Source organism: Balaenoptera acutorostrata, chromosome X, assembly GCF_949987535.1.
Source record: "Balaenoptera acutorostrata chromosome X, mBalAcu1.1, whole genome shotgun sequence".
NCBI classification, from domain to species: domain Eukaryota; kingdom Metazoa; phylum Chordata; class Mammalia; order Artiodactyla; family Balaenopteridae; genus Balaenoptera; species Balaenoptera acutorostrata.
This window is the reverse complement of record NC_080085.1, coordinates 14,775,843-14,792,013: the sequence shown is the minus strand read 5'-3', so window position 1 is coordinate 14,792,013 and position 16,171 is coordinate 14,775,843. Positions and strand designations below refer to the sequence as shown.

At 40.7% G+C, this 16,171-nt stretch overlaps 1 protein-coding gene across 4 annotated transcripts; it reads right to left on the bottom strand.

The window, feature by feature from the left end:
* Positions 1–1,275: 1,275 nt before the first annotated feature.
* On the bottom strand, positions 1,276–16,153 carry SCML1 (Scm polycomb group protein like 1). Of its 4 annotated transcripts, none has more exons than XM_007173555.2 (7): positions 15,938–16,153; positions 11,474–11,622; positions 9,902–9,979; positions 6,646–6,750; positions 5,717–6,242; positions 4,282–4,433; positions 1,276–2,978 (listed from the first exon to the last, which is right to left on the bottom strand). In XM_007173555.2, exons 2-7 carry the CDS (start codon positions 11,501–11,503, stop codon positions 2,853–2,855), a joined length of 1,017 nt encoding a protein of 338 aa, XP_007173617.2. In that variant the 5' UTR covers positions 11,504–11,622; positions 15,938–16,153; the 3' UTR covers positions 1,276–2,852. The 4 variants fall into 4 exon arrangements, with proteins under 4 accessions (XP_007173617.2, XP_007173615.2, XP_057393608.1 ...); XM_007173553.2 differs by having other exon boundaries at positions 5,717–6,245; positions 15,938–16,151; XM_057537625.1 differs by lacking the exon at positions 9,902–9,979 and having other exon boundaries at positions 15,938–16,152.
* Between the last annotated feature and the right edge of the window lie 18 nt (positions 16,154–16,171).

The following is a 16,171-nucleotide window of genomic DNA, read 5'->3' as shown; positions in this document are numbered from 1 at the left end:
CTATAGGAATAATTACATTTTGGGAAGGTCTATCTAAAATAGTCTTTCCAGATTTTGGTAACTTGAAACTAAACCAAGTTAAGAGAATTCATTGACTACCTGTGTAATTTCAAACAGGATAAAATATTGGAACATTAATTGCTGGGCAGATCTAAATTTACCTACCTTTGCTTTCTTAGGAGAGGAAGACTAGAGCGTAAGTTTTCCAATCAGGAAATGCTGGTATGACAAACAGTTCACAATTACTTGCTTCTTGGTTTTTGCTGTTGATTAAGGTTTTCAAGGGTTGAGATTATCACTGGTCATAATTCTAGTTATTGTAACCAAGTTTCTTTATGGATTACATTGTAGTCAGATGTTTAACCGTGCCTTTTTAAGTCTTCTGTCATTTATAGGAAGTTATAGTTGTACTCTGATGCTTTTGCAAAAGAGTTTCATCTTCAAGGTGATCCATAGGAAGGCCCTTTTGACAAGTACAGGTCTCTGATAAATTTTAGATCATACTGCTGAACTGGGTAAGATATTAAAAAATCCTAATGGAAAACTTGAGGCTTCATAAAAAGTTAATGGATCGGTTACTGAGTGAACTGGTGAATATGGTTATAATTTTTATGGTTTTTGTCTGGAATATTACTGGTTTTGATCTGTGTTTTCCAGATATAGGGAAGTCCTTCCCCTCAAGTTAGTTTTGGGTAGAATGGGAAAATTTTTCTCTTCTCTCTGCCTGGTCTCTCCAGACATTGGAGACTCTTGGGTTCTGAGCAGCCTTATCAGGTGAATGGGAAAGACTGTCTCCTGGCATGTGCAGGAATCACGATGTTTTAGGGATTCTCTAGAAGAGAGAAATCCACTGAGGTGCAGGCTAATAGCAGGCCTTTGGCATGGCTTTCCTGGCTTTGAGAGGCCTTTTGGGAATTCGGTCTGAGACTACTTCTGAAGAATTCCACCACAGCCAGTTTGGAGGACCCTATGTGGTCAATTGACCAGACTCATTCTGTAAACAAATTTAGTCTTGATTTGGCTGTGTTTCATGGAGATGAGGGTAATTTTAGAGAGGAAAATTTGTTTCAGTGGATGTTAAATTCTAGTTCGGCTAATTGTCTGCATTAATGAAAGTTATTGTGTTAGCCATACTTTTTGCCTTGATATTCAGGATGGAGAGAGAACTCTCTAGTGAAGTTGTCACAGAGTATAACTACTCATGACATGTATCACTGCTTGCTCTAAGTCTTCAAGCAAGTAAAATCAAATCTGAGGCTTTGACATTAATGGTTGCGGTTATTAAACTTTATTGTATTTTAAAATCTAAAAACTGTAAAACATAGTATTTATATAAACACCTGAGGACTGTTCAAGTGGCACAGCATCTTCTTCACACAAACAATTTCAAAGAAGGACAAGTTTAAATTAGAATCTTGTCTTGTAACACAAAAGAAATAACATGGACGAAAAAGCCCTTTGAATCATATACGCCCAGTAAATAGTTGCATTTGCTTATAAAGTACACTTGGTTTTCTAAAAAGAAAACATGCAGCCTTACCCCTGGTGAACATCTTACTGGCATTTATAACAAATGGCTAATACAATTAGCACCATTTCTCATAGCTTATAACATTACACTAAATATTACACAATATAACGATGTAATAAATAAAACAACAATGAACACGTTCCATGTGAAAGTTCTGATTTTTAAAATCAAGTTTAAAATGACAAATCAGAACTGATGTACCTTCCAAAGTTTAGTAGGATAAATGGCTCAGAAAGGAAATTAACTAGAAACATCGCACAAGACAGAACTTCCCTGTAGGGAAACCCTGAAGTGTGAGCTGAGAGGTACCAGTGATGTCAAACGATGTGCATATGTTTTACAGAATAAAAAAACTCACTATATGTAGAGTGGATCTTTACCTCTGTGGAAGTGTAAAGTGCCATTTTAAATTAAAAAAGAAAAGATTTACTTGTGTGTATACTTCAGATACAGAATAAAACATATATATGAAACAGTACCCATATGAGGAATAAACAGATAATAAAACACATCTTTAAAAAACTTGGACATAGGCATCTTCGTGGAGAGATGTGAACAATGAATGCCTAGTTAAATGTTGAAGCTTAGACAAAATAAGGAAGTTTTAAAATAAAACATTAATTGAAAAGAATATAGTCAGACTCCATCCAACCCCCCCTTGTAGTGTAATATCTCTTGCATAAAATGACTATCTACCTTATAATTTTAAAAAACTGGTAAGAACACTTCAAGAAATCTTAAAAGGCTGCTTTTTTTTTCTTTAAACAGGAACAGGTAAAACATACAGCGAAATAATAACAGAAAGGAAAGTGATTTATGTGGCTATTCCCTTTCAGGAAACTGATAGAACACGAACAGAACATTGCAGTAACAGACATGAAGTAGTTGAGAAAGAGATGATATCTGCAGTTGCATCTTTAAATTCTCTTCTAAAGAAAACTCCTCATGGATTTCCTTAAAGAACCCGTCAATCCTTCCCTGACTACCTTCCCCTTTGGGATTTGGCTGTTTTGGTTTTACATATAAACATTAACCAAAATCAAAGGTGTTTCTCTGTTTCCTGCATGAAGTGTATCTGTAAACTATGCAATGAAAATAATGAAAAGATACAAAGAACAAACCACCAGTTTGACTTTGCTAGTGCTAACATGTTAAATGGCTTCTAAAGAAGTAGACTGGACTGTCCCAGGGTTCTGCGATTTTGGATACACCGTATTTTAGAGGAACCTTCTACACAACAAAAACTTCTAAGGGCAGAGAAAAGATGGCATTGGTCTCCCTAGAATTAAGTCCAATCTAATCTACACACTTTTTTAATTGTCTAAGTATCTGTCTTTTTAAGCCTTTCAATGTAGTGGCACAGCTTCACGGCTGTCCCCAGCTTAAGCCCCATGTACTTCATCATCATGTCACTCTTGAGCAGCAGCAGAGCTTTCCCGTCAATTTCCTACAGAGAGAAGGAAATTAAAATAATTAATAAAGCTTTCATATTTTATCAGAATGGTTATTCCTTTCTATGTAAGAACATGTAACACCAATTAGAGGGCAGCTCATTCCAGATGTATATTCTCTGAATATGCAACTGCTTGATGGAAGCTATTAAAAATCTAATTTGTACAGTGAAGCATCACTTAATCATCTGTAAATTTGCTTCAAATTTTAAGAAAAAGGAAATTTAACCTAATATCTTAAAAATGTCCTAAGCATCAAACGACCTAATTTGAAATATCGTGTGTTGAACAAACTACTGCATAGCTGTGACAAAAAGTAAAAACTATGAATGGTAAAAATGGATTTCAGATGGTCATTAACTTTCTTAGAAGGGCTGGGAACATGAGTATGTCAGCTATAAGTGTGCTATACAGTGCTATCTTAACACTGAAAGCTAATCAGTTGTCGGAAGCTAATTAGATGCTAAAAACGAATTACTGATTTTCTTACCATATTGAAAAGGGTGCATCAGATATGTGGGGACTAATTTTATTCATTAGGAAACACTATAAAAAACATTACTTGATAGTCACAAGGTATCCTCCAAATGTAAAAAAGAATTAATTGACCAAATGATGCTGCTGAAGCATATTATTTGGTTTTCACAAGTTCTGGTTTAAAAATAAAACTGTACTGAATCATATATCACTGGCTGAAGGGACCTGAAATCCCTCACAGTACTGCCTTTGTCAGGTACCGTCTATACACTTTCTACTAAGTAAAACTAGAAATTAAAGAAATTAGAACTTAAAATTTAGCCCATGATGTTACTTTGTAAATGGCATAAGGGTATCAGCATCCCAAATCATCAATAACCATATAAGGTCAACAGAATTGAGCCAAATGGAATCAGTTGCTGGATTCATCGGGCATCATAACAAGGAAGACACCCTGTCACAGCTGTGGTCACCCCTCCTACTCACGGTCCTGGGGCCGAGCAGGGAGCAGGTGGGGAGGAGGATCCTTGTAACTGTTGTTACAAAGGAGAAGACACCTGAGAGCGGCCATGCCGAATCATCTTCTCTTGAGAACTTGAAGACTTGTAGTATTTTAGGCACTCGGGTTCCCATTTAAAGCACAGATCCAGCCTCCACCCTTTAAGGCTCTAACTTTGGGCAAAGTAAACTTTCTCGCATATGGAAAAATCAGTTGATAGGGTTCCCCCACCATCCACACTAATCAGTATCCAACTGAAGGGCCTGCACAGAGGTCATTCAAAGTCATGACGGCAGGAAAACCAGATCAAAAGATAACATTACATGTTGCCTGAAGAGGTTGGTGAGGGTGCCTGATGTCTGAGGATCTATGTGTTTCAGAAACAGGATCACTTCATCCACAGACCAGGTTGAAGGGTCATCAAGTAAGCTCTGTCTGAGGACACTCCGGTCACTTCCAACTGGTGAACTTGGAGCTTCAATGAGGGGAAAAAAGACAAATCATACTTGACCTGATCATTATCCTGAAAGAAGAGATGTTAGTAGGTAGGGAGGAATTGTCTCATTCTTAGAACCTTCTGTGAAGTACCCCGGCATGGACCCAGGACTCCAAGGTAAAATCCAGGGAAAGCCTAGTAAAGATGACCTGAGGATGGCTACTCAAGAATGTCCCACCTGACCTCCCCCAAACAACAAAAGCAGCTTCGGAAGACACCTTAAAGCTTCAAAGATCATAAAACAGACTGAGCAATCTGAGGCCTCTTGGGCCACAGCAAAATACAGCAAAAGATCTGTTACTTGGGTTAAATTAGGTTAATCTAAGATAACCTATTGCTCTCTTACTTTGAGAGAAATTCTTTGAAATACTTCATCTCTGTCCTCTTGGTCTCTCCAGATGAGGTTTATTTTACTAGCTAATTGCAATGGAAACCCCCAGAATTTAGTTTTATAATTGCTTAAATTTATTCACTTTAATCAATGAATTTCAATAACCCCCATTATCTTTGAGAACCAAATCAGTTCTTTACTGAATCTCTTCCATGGCTTTAAAATTCACGTCTCTCAAGGCTTAAATGCGTATCTGAATTTTGCAAACAACAAGACTTCTGCTCAGCTAGGTCAGAAGTAACTTTAACATTACACTGAATACCTCTTTCAAGTTTCACTGCATGGTAATAGATATTCTGGTTGAAGGTTTATGTTTAAAAAAGAAATACGTGAGGCGTGAAACAATTTAGGTGTTCATACCTCAAAACGTTTTAGGTGTGCTGTTCACTACGTTGTACTGAAATTTCTTTGTGTCCAGACAGGTATTCATTTACTCAGCCAGAGTGCTCGACTCCCTAAAGTTAGCATGTGGTAACGGACGCGGCTTTTGTAATTCGCCGGACCGTCAACACAAATTTGACCTTTGTTCCTGTGAATTAGCCTAAAGTGTACCTTTTCTCTCCTGTCATCTGGGCTCTGGCCATTTTAGGAGCATTTTAATTATTTACACGGGGAAAGGGTAAAGAAAAACAGAAGATAAAAAAACTCACAATGGGATCATTATGAGTATTAGTGGAGAAGAGGCGTGTCAGTTGACTGGCACAGTGCAGGCACGTCATAGACACTCAAGAAGTCTTAGTCATCCTTCTGAGTGCTGCCCCAAACTAGCCCTCAAGATGGGAAACAAACAGCTTCCACAAGCTTGCATCAAGGGTGCTGAGGAATATAGGGTGAATAATGCTACTTGTAACATGTGTCAGTTCACACTCACCGAAGCCGGTCGGGAGGTAGACAGGTGAGCGAGCATAGCAGAGTCTATTGTTTTCCAGTAAAGCTGGGTAGACAATCGTGTCACGGTTATGTGCTGGACTGCGTTCACCCTGGGTCAGCATGGTTGCAGGTTCGGCTGCAGTGGCCTGGGTGGCTAAGTAAAGACCGCAGGTGCTGTGGGCCGCTGGACGGTGGCAGCAGGGCATGGAGGAGGAGCCCTGCATGGGGTCCTCGGGCGTGTAGTAGTGCTGGTAGGAATGCGCGGCGAAGACGGAGGGGACCTGGCTCTGGCTGAGGCCTGGCTCCTCCTGCTCCTGCTCCTGCTCCTGCTCCGCACACTCCTTGGACTGGACAGATGTTCCCATAGGGTCGCTCTGGGAATCATTTTCTGGCCTTCGTACTGGCGAAGTGGGGCTATAACTTACAGGGTAAGAGAATGGAGAGCAAGGCTCCCTCTTCCTCATTTTCTGGTATTTGATCCTTTTAGAAAGCAGGTAATTATAATTTTTATATGGATATCCAAGTGGCTTCTGAAATGACACAAACCCAGCATAAACCAACTGTGATTGAGTGAAAGAAAAAGGAAATAAATAGTAAATACATTCATAATTACTTTCCATGGAAGATTGCTTTATATTATTAAAGATAAATGCTCTATTTTGATTACATGATTTCTATTCCTCTTCAACCCTACATTTTAATTGCATTTTATATATTATGGTTACAAACATAAAAATACCCATTGTCATACATTGCTCAAACCTAAACTTCAGCATTTTTCCAGCAGAGGTTTAGTCTCCCATCTGCTGCTACAGCAAGTATAGATCAGCCTTGCTCATCTCACAGTTATTAGTTCTCTCTCACTTCTGACTGGCATCTTTAGAAACCAGAGGTTTATTATAGTTGTGAAAATATTTTTATAACACTTACACGAATTTGCCACAATGACTTCACACAAAAACGGTGGATTTTTGTAACCTTTCCATGAATAACATCAAACTTCTTATCCAGGTTTTGAATAGCATCACAGATGACCTATTATAATACAGACTATTAGTAGTTTCTACTTCAAAAGGAAAGGAACATAAAAAATACCATTAAGCCAAAGTCAAAGTTTGAAAGTTTTCAAGCCGTCAGAAATCTTGTTTCCCACTTGATGCCTGGCTGTTGGTGACCCAGAGCCGAGCTGGCTGAGATAAGGCGCCCCAACCTCCCACTCAGCTACTCCATGTCACACAGGCATTTTAAGAAGCTTGAATACTGGGAAGTAAATGTACCACAATTCCTATAAGCCATCACATTTATGATGGAGTCATTTTACAGCAAGGAAGGTGCTATTTTAGGAAAGAAATTTTCAAATCTGCTAAAAGGCCAAAGAGCCTCTTTCCATATAATGATGGTATAAACTAATAGGCAGTGAGGGGTCCACTCTGGAAAGAACAGTGAGCCAAATACAACAGATGTGACCTTTGGCTTCAGAGTATTTTAAAGTCATGCAATTAACAATTAACCTTACAAAACCTTTGAGTACGCGGCCCCTGTATGCCAATCAAGTATGTGACTGATAAAACCGGAGAATTCTTGAAATTCACAGAAATTTCATTCGGGCAAAAATACACTTAAAAGGCCAGAACCATTACATCATTCATTCAAATAAACATTTATTGAAGGCCTACCACCTGTGAGAACTACTTTGCTAGATGCTGGGAATGTGGACATTAAAAAGAAAAAAGAAAGAAAAAGAAAAAGGAAAAAAAACCCAGCTCCTACCCTAAGGAACTCCCATTTTAGCTGGAGAGAGACAAGTGAAGAGACAAGGTCAACAGAGAAAGTGACCAGCAGCCTGGAGCAGTGGATTTCAGTGTGCTCCGTGGGCCAGCAGCACCGACACCATCTACTAGCTTGTTGGAAATGAAAACTCTCCCACCTCAGACCTACTGAACTGGGAACTCTGAGATCGAGGGCAGTGATCTGTGTTTTCACAAGCCCTCTAGGTGATTCTGATGCACGATGAAGCGTGAGACCCACTGGCTCTCAGCCCTGAATAACTAGCACAGGCTCTAGGGGAACACAGTTGGGTCCAAGTTACTTAACTTCTCTGTTGTTCAATGTCCTTATAAATAGAATCAGGATGAAAACCTCTCTCAGTTCTGTTGAGGACAAAACAACGTGCTACAGTATTAATACCGACATAATAATAATAGTACATGATGACTGGTCTGATAGTGCTCAATCATCTATTAGTATTATTATTGCCACGATACAGATAAGAACAAGAGGCTAAGCGTGCACAGAAGAGCAAGACCTAATCCAGGCTGGAAGTTGTGGCAGGATTTTCGAAGAAGGAGGTATCTGCGTTGAGAATGAAAAGATGAGAAGGTGTTCACTAGGTAGAGATGTACAGAGGAGCATACAGGGCAGAAGGAACAGTATATTCTAAAATACCCAACAGATTAGGAGTATGGGATTAACTGATATAAACTACTATACATAAAACAGATAAACAAGGATTTACTGTAGAGCACAGGGAATTATACCCCAAATCTTATAATAACCTATAATGGAATATAATCAGCAAAAACCCCGAATTACTATGCTCTACACCTGGAACTAACACAATATTACAAGTCAGCTATACTTCAATACAAAAAAATTAAAACAGAAATTAAAAACACCCAAACAGGAAACAGGAAGTCAAATGTTTAGAAAGTGAACATAAATGACGATCAAAGAGCTGGGTTATGATGGGAAGGAGAGAGAGGATGGCAGCTCAGCTATAGAGGGATGGGAGGCAAAAAGGAGTGGTTTTTTTAAACCTGTGGGAGAATGACTGTGCTGAGGGTGATGGAGACAGAGGCTGAAGACACAAGAGACAGGGGGATGAAGGGAGGTGTCTGAGCACAGGGAAAGAGGGTCAGATGCAGAAACCAGCAGAGGTGTTAGCCTTACAGAGGAAACACTTTTCCCACTCCAGCGGTCAGGAAGGAGGTCGTGAGAGATGGATCCAGGCAAGTGTGAGGGCTGTGGGGAGAGGAATCAGGACTTGGAGGGGATTTCTGCTCCACACCCTCCATTTTCTCCACGAAATAAGAGAACAGGATTGGGGTTGCCTGAGGATCACCAGTCCCCAGTGGAGGTCCTCCCCTCTGCTTCCCAGCCTGGACAGGGCTGGGGTTTTACTAAAGGGGGTGCTGGGCGAGGATTAAAAAAGGACAGATGGAAGCGCTGCACCGTGTGGTCTAGACTGGTAAGGGAAGGCGCTGAAGAAAGGAGGGAGCTAGCACACTAGGAGAAATGGAGAGCATCCCTTAGCTGTGACTTTGGAACCTGGGCATGTCTTAGCGGAGATACTCTATCCCACCACATCTTGCACAATCGCTCAGAAGGTCCTGGCAGAGCAGTGTCAACCCAGTTCATCGTGGATGCTGATGTAAAGCAAGCAGGGGAGAGCACTGCTCAAAAATCAGAACTCCCTACGTCGTCCCTGCATTCCCACTCTCTGTACATCCTTCCCCGGAAGACAAGACACGTTCCCTTTAAGTATTCCACTGCTGTTCTCTATAATGATGAAGACTCCCATAAACATTTTTTACTTTTCAAAGTATGTTAGTTCATTGTATTCAAGAAACTTTTTTATATGTTAAGAAACATGTATTTGTTTATAAATGTTCATTGCTTCTAGGGTATGCCGCTCACAGAATCCTTGATAATTACATACTTCTATCAATCTCCACCAACACGTCAATTTTTACAAAATCCCCTCAAAACTATGTAAGATAAACTCTTTAAAAATGGTGGGCTGCCATTTTGTTTCAATTGAGTTATCTTGACATGCATTTAGGCACATACTAAATTTTATCCAAATCAGCCAACTTCCTTTAAAGATTTTGTAGGGGAAATTAATTTAGTATTGAGCAATTTAGATGAAGGAGACATAACTATTATACATTTGATCAGTTAAGGGCTTTTACAAAAGGCTATGAAACCTCCATATTGCTATTTCAAAACTTTCACCTGAAGATGCTATTCTAACTAGAAATTGTTAAAAAAATCATCACAATGAGAGCGATAATCATAAGCAATTTGATACAGCAAAATTTCAATTGTACACCCCTTTATATGATATAAAGAGAATTTAAGCTTAATATTTTAGAAAACTACATTTGAGAGACAGAACTTTTTGTACCTGGCAGTAAGTAAGGACATCCAGAACTGTTTTTTGTTGCTCTTCGTTGTAGGATGTGTTAGATTTAACACTTGCCTGCTGATATTTTAAAAGTTGAGTAGTTAATACTTTACTTCTATGAAAGTCAAACTGAACAGTAAGTGGGAAAAAAAACACTATTTATTTAACTTGTTTTTATTTTTCACCAGCTTTTCAAAGAGTTTCAGAAGTATTAATCTAAAGCAGACACAAAATAAAAAAAACCCTTGTTAATATGAGAATGAAAATGATCGCTGCTAATTAAGAAAGGGATTAAGGAAAGAATTTATTATATCAGAAGGACGGAGGTTTAGAGTTTTGCACTGAAAAAATGAGTAAAAACTGCTCTGAATTTTCTACTCTACAAGGAAAAGAGGGAAGTGAAATGGTTAATTGCTCATTGTCTAATGAAAGGAAGCAGACAAATTGAGGAGAGACTAATGTTTTCTTGAGTGTGAGTTTGGAGGAACTCTATTAAGAATTTTTTCTTTAAAATGGTTAAGTGTTAATATATTTGGCAAATGGCAATCTACATTACTTACATCATTGACATATGCAGTATTTGGTTCATATGCATAAAGAACAATGTTATCATCATAAGCAGGGATTCGTGTCCTTATCTAAGGAAAATTTATTAATAAATTAAAAGGAAAGATGATAGAGCTTAAAAGAAAAACTGAGGACTTCAGTTTCACTTTCAAGAAGCTCCAAAAACCAATTTGTGATATCAAGGGACCTTGGTAAATACTATGACTATAGGAAAAGATGTCCTTGCAAAACTGTTTTCTCATTAACTTAACCACACTTAAGACATCGTTTTCCTCTTGTGTACCTCGGGGTAGAAAGACCATTCTTCTAGTAATTTAGCACCAGAACTGCTGTAAAAGCAAGTATTTCTAACTACAAAGAATCCTGTTCATGGCTTTTGAGTTTTAAATAGACCAACAGTACCACTCTGTGGACAAAATAGGAAACCCTTAAGCACCTATCTTTTTTTTTTCCCCCTGCACTTGGAGGCTTGTGGGATCTTAGTTACTCCACCAGGGATAGAATCTTGCGGAGTCCGAAGCACTGAACCACCAGGGAATTCCCCACACCTATGTTTCTTGATAAATTAATCTCTAAATCACCTAAAACATTTTGGGGGGAAATAAGACAGGGCATAACTAAGTAAAGAGACAGTAAACAGCCATTACATTACATTTAATAACTCTTTATTCTAAGAATGGATTATGAACTAGAGGAATAATCTTAAACATATGTAGAAGTATGTATGTCTGTTTCAAAAGAGAAAATAATGTGGAATTGGGCTATATATTGATACTTATAAAAATATACCATGTTACCTTTGTATAGGTAAAATTTAAATTTAAATTTTAAAATTTAAAAACTTGCACACAAATGTTCATAGCAGCTTTATACGTCACTGTCCAAAACTCATGAACTGTGTATTTACAATCTCTGCATTTCACTGTACAAAATTCAATTCAATTTAGAAAAAAAATAGAACACAATGAAAAGAACAAAGACAGATTTTCAATTTGAAATACAAACCACATCGACTTCACTGGAGCAGCTGGACATCTTTTTTGTGCAACCAGAGCAACTCTGCTTTCTCTGAGCTGGGCCTAATTATTTTTAAACTTGCTGGAGGGTTATTTGCAAAACTGTTTGGTCACCTAGGACTGGTAAATCTTCAACTCCTGAAAAGCAACGCATAAAAAAGTTACTTCACCCACTTACTGCCTTAATAAACTTAATGTGGATATGTTCTCAGAATACCAACTCAAGTTGAACTGGAGTCCTGGCTGAAGTTGAGAGAGCGACAAAATGAGAATTCTTCCATTAGTGATTTAGAATAAACCTTTAAAAACTGAAGGGCTTTATTGCCCACGCGTAGGAATAAGAATCCAGATCGAACACAGTTCCAAATGGTGAAGCGGCTGCTCCACAACCTAAAGGCTACAGAGTAAGTGCTGGAGACAAATGAACAACAGAGCATGAGTCCCAACTGCTTTAGTCAAGGAGCTCAGAGGCTTTTTACTCAGGGAGGCTGCGGGCCTCCAAATGTGAGTCAGGAGTCTCTTCTGGCTTGGGCCGCCCACCATGGTGCGGCCTGGAAAGACCACCAAAGACATCGCCTCCTCCCCTGCTCAGTGAAAACTGGGTGAGATTACGTCTAAGGTCATTTCAGCGCTAAGATTAGGATTGCTTATGAATACTTAAACTGGTGTTTTCATACAAAGGAAGACTACACAGCTATGAGAATAAACCAACTATTGCTACACACAACGAGGAGGACGCATCTCAGGAATCTCAAAACCAGAACCTTGAGTAAAAGCCAGACCCAGAAAAGAATACAGTGTATGAGCTCAAAAAGAGGCAAAAGTAAAAGACGTCTTTCTAAATTAATACCTTTAGATATACCATAGCCACTTCAACAACTTCTTCGTTTCCTATCTTGCAAACAGGCCATGATTTGTTTAACTAGTCCCAAGTCATGGATATTCAAAAGTCACTCCTCAAGTCTTGCTCTTACAAAGAACACTGCAGAGCAGGCCCCCACCTCTACTTGAACTCCCACAGAAAGAGAATAGTGAGTTAAAGTTTCCCAACTCTAGGGACCATTTCTTATACTCTGACTGTATTTCTAACAACTTTGTTTTAGCGATTTAAATATATAATTTTTCTTTAAATTTGAACTATACCACAAAGTATAGATAATAGCATCTAACAGATTTTACTGCTTACTCTGTGCCAGGCAATGTTCTAAGCACGTGATGTATGTTAATTCATTTAGTATTCCTGACAACCCTACAGGGCAGGCTCTATTATCATCCCCATTTTCCTTAAAAGAAAACTGAGGCAAAGAGTCTTTAAGTAACTGACCCAGGTCTCACAGTAAGTAGTGCAGTACGACTCCAGAGTCTATGCGCTTTACTTCTTCATTATTAAAATCACCTGGAATCCCTTTTCGACCAAGAACAAAATCAAATCCAAAACTCCTACCATGGCCTACAAGGTCTTTACAGTCAGGTGCCTCCACACTGCTCAGAGGTCACCTCTTATCACTTGTCCCTTTGCTCTAAGCCTAAGATACTTACTAGCTGGCCTTTTACAAACAAAGTTTGCCAACCATTGTTAGAGACTCTTGACAGACAGTTCCCTAATGGCTTAATTACAATGCTGCTAAAACTCGGCTGTAGACACAGAGGCAGCATACATGGAGTCTCCCAGCAGACGCCCACCTGGTACCTCTCTCTCTCTCTCTCTCTCTCTCTCTCTCTCTCTCTCTCGGGGACACTGACAAATCAACGCGACCTTGCACTCTTTGAACCTCTGCGCCTGCCATGTCCTCTGCCCTCAATACCCTGCACCCCACAAGACCGCTCTACGTAGGAGAAGCAACTCAAAACTTCAAGGCTTCATTCAACTTCCATCTCCACAAAGCAAAGGTGCTATGTCACCCCATCTGGAAGTGACACTGCTCTCCCAGAAGTACCAGAACACTCACACTTTAACGCTTTTAAAACAATTGTCACATGTTGGCTAGTTACAGGAGAGGCAACATCAAATAGCACTAAGACCTTAGGGTTTGGGTCCCAGCTCCTCCACTTACTAGCTGTGTAACTCTGGACAACTTACTTCTCTGTGCTTTTAAAAAAAATCTGTAAAATGGGGATAATAGTTCAAACCTTATAGAGTTATGAGGATTATGTGAATTAATATATGTCAAGTGCTTAGAACAATGACTGGCATAGCAAAGGCACGCACTCTTTATGTATTTATTTATTTTTGGCTGTGTTGGGTCTTCGTTTCTGTGCGAGGGCTTTCTCTAATTGCGACGAGCGGGGGCCACTCACTATCACGGCCTCTCTTGTTGCGGAGCACAGGCTCCAGAGGCGCAGGCTCAGTAGTTGTGGCTCACGGGCCTAGTTGCTCCGCGGCATGTGGGCTCTTCCCAGACCAGGGCTCGAACCCGTGTCCCCTGCATCGGCAGGCAGATTCTCAACCACTGTGCCACCAGGGAAGCCTCAAGGCACGCACTCTTGGCTACTATTATTTTATTATTTGGGTAGTCACGACATCCTCCCAATGAATCTATTTGTCATGGAGCACATGGACTGTAAATTCTCAGGATCATAACATGTAATTATCACTCACATTGCACCCTTCACTGCAGATATAGCAACCATTTCCCTTAAATGAATTTTAAGTAGCAAGGCACTGTGCAAAGAACTGGGCTTTAAGAAATACCTGAATCTGAATCTAAATCGCAAAATTTGCTGTTTTGCTTTAGGCAGGGATTTAACCCCTCTGTGTCTCTATTTCTTAACCTGTGAAGTTGGAATAATAGCTACTTCACAGGGCTGTGTTAAGACCAAATGACAGTTAAGCACTCAGCATCATGTCTGGTTCCCAGCAGGCAAAGCATAAGTTTTAGTTCCCCTTCACTTCTTCCCGCAAGGTAAGTAAAGCTTCTGCAACATTTTCTTAGAGCCCAACTATGACTAGATTATGCGAAATTAATATAATTCGTTGAATTCAAAATCCTGCAAAAGAAGTTTACTTAAGGTGAAGCTCATGTACATTTTACCACAGGAAGTCTAGACTCTTGAAAACGTAAGAACAGGAAACCATCTGGTTTTTAAAAAGATACATTTTAGGGGCTTCCCTGGTGGCGCAGTGGTTGAGAGTCCGCCTGCCAATGCAGGGGACACGGGTTGGAGCCCTGGTCTGGGAAGATCCCACATGCCGCGGAGCAACTGGGCCCGTGAGCCACAACTACTGAGCCTGCGCGTCTGGAGCCCGTGCTCCGCAGCGAGAGAGGCCGTGATAGTGAGAGGCCCGCGCACCGCGATGAAGAGTGGCCCTCGCTTGCCGCAACTAGAGAAAGCCCTCGCACAGAAACGAAGACCCAACACAGTCAAAAATAAAAATAAATAAATAAATTTTTTAAAAAAGACACATTTTAGACATTAAAGGCATTTCAGACATTTTTCAAAAGTCACTTGAGGATTCTGCTCCCAGGGTGTAAGGCATTCCCTTGCCATCAACTTATCACGACGACGAGGGATGAAAACGGCGTTTCACCCAAAAACCACTGCAAGGAATACTCGGCAAAACAGGGCAGATTGCAATAGCCAGACCCCTCCACATTTTTTTTTTTTTTTAAAAGACCGTGTCAGTACACTGATCACTTTCTAAAAATCCTGTCAGGACTCTCAAAAGCAGCCCTTCTGCTGGCCGTATCAAACTTCAGCGGCTACAAAGTCGGCCAGACTGGGGATAATGCCGCCCAAACTGTATCCCCATCACCCATCAGGGAATCGAGCCCATGCCCTGCTTTATAAAACACCGTGCAAAAAAGTTGCTCGTTAAATCACGATTTGTAAACATTAAGCCAGTTTAAAACTCCAGAGCAGTCCGACTTCAGGGAGAGCCAGGTAAAGGGGGGGAAGCGATCCCCAAGAGACGAAGATATCAAACTACCGTGCTCAATCCACATCTTTACTTTGTTTAGCCTCGCGTACGTATTTACAACAGTGAGGCTGCACTGTCTTTGATCTATCGCGGTTACCATCAAAGCCTCAGAATCAACGTTTGCATCTCAAAAAAATGTTACAACGAACCAACTCGCTAGTTAATAGATTTTCCAAACTCAAAATTCTAACAAGTCTGAGAGCCTTGGTCGTTCGTCGCCCCCTCACCCACCAAGGAAGAGAAAGGATGAAAAAGGACCAGCTCTTAGAAAGTCGGCACAAAGTACTCAATAAGCGGCCACGTCTCAAGCGCCTACGCGCTGGCATCCCGGGAGGGGCGGTGGGAACCACCCCGAATCATCCCAAACCACCCCAACTGCAGCGCGGCTGAAATTCCAGAGCAGACTCGGTCTTTCCGAAAAGGCAAATCCTTTCTCTTCCCTCAGGCAAACGCTTTCTCTTCCCTCAGGCAAACCCTCCTCCCCCGCCACCCCGCTCCGGAGCCCCACGGCCGTGAAGTAAAATCGCTCCTTACCTGCTTCAGGCGCACACCTAAGACGAGAAAGTTCAAAGGGAAGAAAAAGTGCCACTTGAGAGGCCTTTGCTGGCACCAGAGCCCGCCAAATCGGCCTCCGGAGGGCCCGGGAGCCAGGTAGCAATGGCGCCTCTCCCCGCGCGGCGACGGTTTTGACGGTTATCACCGCTCGACGCCTGAAACGGTCCTCGCGCCGGAAATAGGGCCCGACCACGTGACGCGCCGGCCGGAACC

What these genes read in the sequence shown, in the direction of transcription:
- SCML1 (XM_007173553.2), bottom strand. Translation starts at nt 11,503, where the DNA reads ATGTCCAGCTGCTCCAGTGAAGTCGATGTG. An exon ending in GCTCCAGTGAAGTCGATGTG is followed by an intron (nt 9,980 to 11,473) that starts GTTTGTATTTCA and finishes TTAAAATATCAG; the next exon opens with CAGGCAAGTGTTAAATCTAA. An exon ending in CCAACCTCTTCAGGCAACAT is followed by an intron (nt 2,979 to 4,281) that starts GTAATGTTATCT and finishes TTCTCTCTGTAG; the next exon opens with GAAATTGACGGGAAAGCTCT.